Source organism: Lolium rigidum, chromosome 7, assembly GCF_022539505.1.
Source record: "Lolium rigidum isolate FL_2022 chromosome 7, APGP_CSIRO_Lrig_0.1, whole genome shotgun sequence".
Taxonomy (NCBI): Eukaryota; Viridiplantae; Streptophyta; class Magnoliopsida; order Poales; family Poaceae; genus Lolium; species Lolium rigidum.
The window spans coordinates 274951621-274958915 of record NC_061514.1 but is presented as its reverse complement, the minus strand read 5'-3'; the positions used below and the strand labels follow the sequence as shown (position 1 = coordinate 274958915).

The 7295-nt window shown below is 48.8% G+C and overlaps 1 protein-coding gene across 1 annotated transcript; it reads right to left on the bottom strand.

Moving 5' to 3' along the window:
- Window positions 1–227: 227 nt before the first annotated feature.
- LOC124678871 (acidic leucine-rich nuclear phosphoprotein 32-related protein 1-like) lies at window positions 228–3663 on the bottom strand. The gene is made up of 2 exons (XM_047214724.1): window positions 2448–3663; window positions 228–795 (listed from the first exon to the last, which is right to left on the bottom strand). Exons 1-2 carry the CDS (start codon window positions 3621–3623, stop codon window positions 529–531), a joined length of 1443 nt encoding a protein of 480 aa, XP_047070680.1. The 5' UTR covers window positions 3624–3663; the 3' UTR covers window positions 228–528.
- Between the last annotated feature and the right edge of the window lie 3632 nt (window positions 3664–7295).

The window sequence follows — 7295 nt, the reverse complement described above, 5'->3', positions numbered from 1 at the left end:
ACCTATCTCAAAGCATATAGCGCCCAAGCAGCACGGCCGGCTTCCGGCCGCTCATCAGTAAGATTCACACAGCAGACTCCATCCAACCAGGGCAAAAGTATAAACTTTCAAACAGAGGCAACGGCTACTATGGGGCAGGCATTTCAAAGGGGCAGTCTCCCGGGCTTTCTCCTGGAGGGAAAACTGACAATGCATAACCTATACTGCCAACGGAACAGAAATTTGAATCAAGGAGGGAAACTCCCCAGGGTGTCGTAAACTACCATTTGAATTATGGAGGGAAAACTCAGCAAGGGTGCAGGCAAGAGGGAAAAGCTGGGTTCCATTTTCCCTCCTAAAATCTGCTGTTTAAAAACAAGGGTCAAGCCCTCCAAACCTACTGAGTCTTTACAAGAAAAAACGGCTAGGAAAAACAGGGGGGAAACCCACCATATTTCTGTCTTGCTGCTGCTGCTGCTGCTCCTGATTACTTGTTTCTACCTGGGAAGAAGGGGTGAGGGAGGGGATCCATGTACACTGGCTGCTTCATCAGTGGTGCTTGAAGGGCCGGGGGTCTTCGACGTCGTCATCCTCGTCGTCGCTGCCGCTGCCGGATGGGTCATCGTCCCTCTTCCTCTTGGTGCCCTGCGACGATGAGGGCAGGTCTGTGGTGCCCTCATCATCGTCATCGTCGACCTCATCTCTGTCTTCATCGACATCATCAGGGTCAGCCACATCGAAGTCATCTGGACTTCCGACAGCCATGGCAGCTTGAGGCGGCACAATCGGTTGAACAAGATATTCTGTGTCTTCATCCTGAGGAAATGCAAGAGGGGCATAAATTTTCATATGGAAATTGTGGGTGACTAGGGTAAATGAGAACACTATGATATAACAACATAAAACAGGAAGAAATGCTCATATTTATCTCTTAAACTTAGCTAATTGTAAATTCGAAAACACTCAAATAAGATGCCTCATAAGAAACTGCAACCAGGATTGGAAGCATGGAAAAAACATCATACACAACATATAAATTAACAAAACAACAGCATAAAAGCACAGTTCTAGAACGCTTTATAAAGTTAGACATGGTAAAGATAATTCAACTTAAAGCGTACAAAATCACCTTCACCAGTAAACAAACAAACTAGATGACCAGAACAAAAAGATGAACAAAAGAAAAAAAATAAGAACAGCCTGTTCAGATATATATCTGAACAAGACTGGACTAGGTGATTTGAGTGGTGAACACATAACCCAAGGGTATAACCAATGCAAGGTAGAGCACACAACTTCATACAAACTAGCTAACAAAAAACTACCGCCTAGCAAGATATATGCCATTAGGCCCATTACTAAAGATCATTTTCATGGAAAATTTGCAAACAACACAAATATGACGAATTCTTGAATATAGTCATCTTATCAAAATATGTATATGCTGTTATATCAGTCCTTAATTATAAGATGTTTTGGTAGGCTATTTTAGCCTAGGAAAACGTATTACAATTAGGGACAGAGGTAGCACTACCTGGCAAGATATATGCCATTACTAAGCTCATTTCCATGGAAAATTTGCAAACACAAATATGATGAATTCCCTAAGACAGCCATCTTATCAAAATATTTATAGGCTGTTACACCAATCCGAGCTCAAAAATAAAATAAAAATTGTACAAATGCAAACAATTGAGTCCTGCTAGATAGAGCTAGGATTGGTAAAATGTTACGAATATAAGGAACTCCATGCATAACAGATATATAAAGCTTCAGTAATTCCTGCTTATACAGACATAGTCAAGCACAAGAAAGTGACTAAATTTAACAAACCTGTGTGAGAACTTCTAGAGTCAAAAACAGAAGAAACTAAAATACATTTTTTTCACCAAAATAAACCAATCTGCTCAGCCATGTAACTCAAATACTATCATTTTAAGGTTGCAAACAGAGCTTTCACACCCCAAAAGAAATACACTGGTAGCAAGTAATACAATCAGTAACAAATAAGTATTATCGAAAAGTCAGCAGATATTTTAACAAACATGTTCAATGATTATCATGGAGCACAGAAGTCTTTAAAATCTCCATATTAGCAAGATTACCGTGAATATATTTTGGGGTACTTTCTACCCAGTGTTTGTCTACCATACAAAATAGGAGATTAGGAGTTGAGGATCTAAAATATAACCTCTACTCTGGCATGCACAAAAATCATGTGTAGCACAAATAAACAGGAGACTGAACAAACAAACGCATAACTAATGCATGAACAAGTAAATATCCTTAGCCAAGAGAACTTTTAGTCACACTTCATGCAACCTGCAACAGTGTAGGGGCATCAACAGTAATCTTGGTTAACAAAACGGCAGAACAATCAGCAAGCCAAGAAGTGATTTATTGAAAACACAAAATTGCAATATCATGTAAAGTACTTGAAAGGCTAGAGGGAAATTGGCGTTTTATACCTCATCGTCTGCGTCATCGTCATCATCTTCGTTCCCCTCCTCATAAACCCCCCTATTATCCTCCAATCTTTCCTCATCTTCCTCTCCAATCTCACCGTCCTCATCATCATCTTCACCTTCACCTTGCTCATGCCCATCAATCTCTTCGCCAACACCCCCCACGGCCATAGCAACCCTCCCACTGCTCTCTGGCACAGCCTCCTCACCATCATCCTCAACCTCCTCTTCATCATCGTCGTCATCCTCATCGATGTCATCCTCCTCATCATCGGTGCTGGGCACATCATGCACCTCAACAACAGCATCATCTTCGCCCTCCTCATCAATCTCCTCCCCCAAATCCTCCTCCTCCAGATACTCATCATCGTCCTCCTCCTCATCCTCCACATCTTCATCATCCTCATCAGGGGCTCCCCCAACGGCCGCCATCCGGAACCCGTTGGCCTGGTGGTGGTGCTCGGCTCCTCCGTTGGGCACGACCTCATCGGCGTCGCTCTCGTCCTCGTCGACATCGATCACCCCGTTCACCTCCACCGGGTGCGCAGCCGCGCGGCCCCGGGAGTGCGAGACGCCGCCGTTGGCCACCTCGCCGCTCCCGGGGTCCTCGTCGTCGTCGTCTTCATCGTCGTCGTCTTCCTCGCCGTCGCCCTCGCCGTCCCCGTCGTCGTCGTCGTCGTCCGACTCCGGGCGCTCGTTCTCGTCGGCGTCCATCTTGTCGAGGTACTTGAGGGTCCGGATCAGGCCGAAGACCCTGGATCTGTAGTCCTTGACGCGCGTGACGGGGCACTCGTAGAGGTCGAGCGAGACGAGGCGGAGGCGCGCGAGCGGCGCCAGATCGTCGACGTCCTGGATGCGGTTGTTGCTGAGGTCGAGGTCGCGGAGGGAGGCGAGGCCGGCCTCGACGAGGTGCTCGAGCCCGCCGGCGATCCGGTTGTCGGAGAGCGTGAGGCGCGTGAGGTTGCGGAGGCGGGGGAAGCCCGCGAGCGAGGCGACCCCGACGCCGGCGATCGAGAGGTGCTCCAGGCTCTGGTGCCGCTCCAGTATCGCCGGCGCCGGCAGCCGGCCGTGCATGCACTTGACGGCGCCGTCCAGGGTCAGGCTCCGCGGCGGCGAGGAGCTCCCCTCGTCGCCGGTGTCCAGCGCCGCCTCCACCGCCCGCTCCCACGCCTCATCCATCTCGCTCCTCTCCGCTTCTGAAAATCGGCTAAATAAATATAAAAAATTCCACGGCGTTTGGTTGCGGAGGCTATTTGAAATACAGTGATTTATACGGGGAAGGGGCGATGGGGTGGTTTACTTGGCCACGGGAGGAAGAAGGGGGCGGTTCACGGCCCGCGCTGTGGACTTGGTGCAGGGACGACGGGACGGGGCTTGCGTAGGCAGCCAATGGGAGCGCGCGGATCTGATGGCGCGGATCGCTGACGTGGCGGGATCCTAGGGGGTTGTGCTTCCTCTGAGAGGAGCGGGGGCGTATTGCGCTGGTGGATGCCGAGAGCATCTTTTTCTCGGCTCGGTTTTGCGAAATCTTTTTCTCTGAAGGGCGAGATACTGTTGGTTAATTATGCACGCGGTGCCGTGTGTCTACCCTTGTTTTTGGTGGGTACGTATCTGACATGGTGGGGACAGATCTGTGGGTCCGGCATGGAAGTGGGGAGGGTGTAGTTGTGTTTCCTGTTGGATGGTACGGGCCGTTCGATTGAGATGTGGCGGTGTAGAGCGTCTGATCGGTGGGGGTTGGCGTCTTGGTTTCGTGGTGCCTACTTTTGCCCCGTTGAAGAAGACGTGGCAGACTGGCAGTGGGGCCAGAGGCGGCTCGGCGTGATGGCACGCGTTTGATTTGGACTCGGGTTTTCCTTGGACTACCGTTCGCAACCTGAAGGTCCGGGATATCTCTTCTTTTAAAAAACTGAATATAAATCTTGAATATAAAAAGGCACCAACAGTGGCCAATAAATGGGAGCAACTCTCATAAGCACCCAAAAGTTTGAGCATGTTTTTTTACACGCTCTCCACACTTCGTGCAAATTCGGGCTAGGATGTCAATGGGTACCCATCACCTCGTACCTGTCACGTAAAATCTAATAGAAATACGGGTATGAAACAAAATATTATTTATATGTTTGTAAATGAGAAAATATCATATCTATTGGGTAGGGCGCATACGAGTATGGAAACGTAGAATTCGTACCCACGTAACCATGTAAATTTGATAAATAGGTCGTTGTACTATTCTAAAGTACTTAGAGCATCTTCAGCCGCGTCCCCCAAAACAGCCCCCAAACGTGCCAAATCGAGCGTTTGGGGGACGTGTTTCCTTCGTGCTACGTTTGGGGGACCACCTCCCCAGCCGCGTCCCCAAAACTTTAAAATAATGTATTTTTATTTTAATAGATAGAAAAAAATTGCAGGTACGGTGAAGAAATAACGTTGTACTAATTTTCAAAGCGGTGCAACATAAAGAAATTGCATATAAAAACTTCGAAAAAACATAAACAGATTACATATAAAAAATTTTGAAAAAAAAACTACTTCTTTGATGGCCCCGCCTCGTCGTCGTCACGGTGGCGCTTCCTGCCTCGTCACCTCTTCCGAAGAGCCTGTGTCGTTTGACGCGTCGGAGGAACTTGTGTCCCCCTCGTCGTCGACGGTGCTCGCCGGTTGCGCCTTCGCATTCGCCTCCGCCTTCGCCCGGGCCCTTGTCGCCGCCGCCTCCTCAGCCTCTTCCTCCTCCTCGTCGTCGGCCTCCCATTCCTCCTCGTTGTCCGGTGGCGAGGAACCATCGCTGCAAGGCGTTGCAACTCTGTTCCACCAATGGCGTCATCCCGATGGCTTCCCCTCGCTGTCGGTGCCCGATGGCAGATGGAGGTCACGCATTGTGAGAGAGGATAGGAGATATGAATGGCGTCGGCTGGTTGTAGATCAGAAAGCGCATATGTATGGGTCTTATTGAGCACGGATCAATGGCGGCGCATGTATCGAACAACGCAGCGGTTGATCTTCCGCGGAGTTCGCGCTCCTTTCTGACAGTTCGCGCGTCAATCGACGCGGTTGCCACTGTGACGGTTCCCCTTCCCGGCAACTGCACCGCTACTAGGTAGGCGGTGGTTGAGCGTCCGTTTGTGAGTCGCTGATGCATCGGGCCCGCGTCTCCTTGCCTCGCTTCTCGTTGTGTCCGGCGTGCCCGGAGCGTCCCCTGTGGAGCGGGGACGGATTCGGGCGCCGGACACCGTATTGGGCCGCGCAGGATGGAAAGGGCTGGAGCGTGCGGCTGCGAACGAAATTTTGTCCGGCACGTCTCAAATCCCTTTGGGGCGCTTTGGTGCACTTTGGGGGACGCTCTTCATTTTCCCCTAATCACGTCTTCACTTGCTAGGCTAAACTTCACAATTTTTGACTCACAATTATGCACGTGGTGTTGTGTCTACCCTTATTTAGGATCATTTCACGGCATGTAATATTTTTTGATTAATTTGATGTGTTGTAAGCGCGGATCTTTTTACCCACGGGTACCCATTTTTTCTTGCCGGGCGATGGGTATGGGAAAAACTTATACCGTTGATGTGCATGAATACAAGTGACGGGTAATATTGAAGATGACGAGTACGAGTATGAGATGGCTCTACCGTACCCATACCCTGTGGGTGCCATCCCTAATTCGGGCACGAGTTGGGACCTCTACAAAACCTTGAATTTCACAAGCTCTTTTTGACAACCAAAATCATCCTAAGGCGTGAGGCTAAGACCTTTGTACGCCTTTGGTCTCCGCAACCTGATGGTATGGTCCATATTAATGTCGATGCAGCTCTTTTTTCTACTTCTCGCCGCATGGGAATTGGCGTCGTGATCCGAAACCACAGAGGGGAATGCTGAAGCGTGGGCTCTCCGTCGCGCTTTTTCCCTTGCTGGATACGAGGGTTTCAATAGGGTCGTGGTCGACTCTGATTGCCTTTCATTGGTGCAAAGGGTCAATTATACTGTGATCGACCGAAGCCAAGTTGGGGTTGTGGTTCCAGGCATCAAGGCGCTTGCTACGTCCATGATAACCCACAAGTATAGGGGATCGCAACAGTCTTCGAGGGAAGTAAAACCCAAATTTATTGATTCGACACAAGGGGAGGTAAAGAATACTTATAAGCCTTAACAACTGAGTTGTCAATTCAGCTGCACCGGAAAAGCACTAGTAACAGGGGTGATGTGAAAGCAAGCAGTAATATGAGAGCAATAGTAACAAGAATACGTTAGCGCAGTAGCAATAACACGAGAGGCGATGGCACCGTAAAATAGTTGATACTACTTCCAATGAAATATAGAACGAGTATATGATGATGAGAGATGGACCGGAGTTCCCAGCGATCTACACTAGTGGTAACTCTCCAATAATAGAAAACACCAGTTGTCCCAATTTCTGTCACTTTGGGGCCTTTGGTTCCGGACATAGACATGTGCATACAACTTGTAGATACAATCTAAGCAATAAGTATAGAGCTTAAATCTAAGATCATGCCACTCGGGCCCTAGTGACAAGCATTAAGCATAACAAGATTGCAAGCAACAATAACTTCACAAACTTTATAGATAGACTAATCATAATGTATCATCCATCGGATCCCAACAAACACAACACCGATTACATCAGATGAATCTCAATCATGTAAGGCAGCTCATGAGATCATTGTATTGAAGTACATGGGATAGAGAGTACCAACTAGCTACTGCTAGAACCCGTAGTCCATGGGGGAACTACTCATGGAGCATGATGGAGGCGGTGGCGTCGATGAAGATGGCTTCCGGGGCACTTCCCCGTCCGGCAGGGTGCCGGAACAGAGACTTCTGTCCCCCGAATTGGAG

What these genes read in the sequence shown, in the direction of transcription:
- LOC124678871 (XM_047214724.1), bottom strand. Translation starts at nt 3,623, where the DNA reads ATGGATGAGGCGTGGGAGCGGGCGGTGGAGGCGGCGCTGGACACCGGC. An exon ending in ACGATGACGCAGACGATGAG is followed by an intron (nt 796 to 2,447) that starts GTATAAAACGCC and finishes GCATTTCCTCAG; the next exon opens with GATGAAGACACAGAATATCT.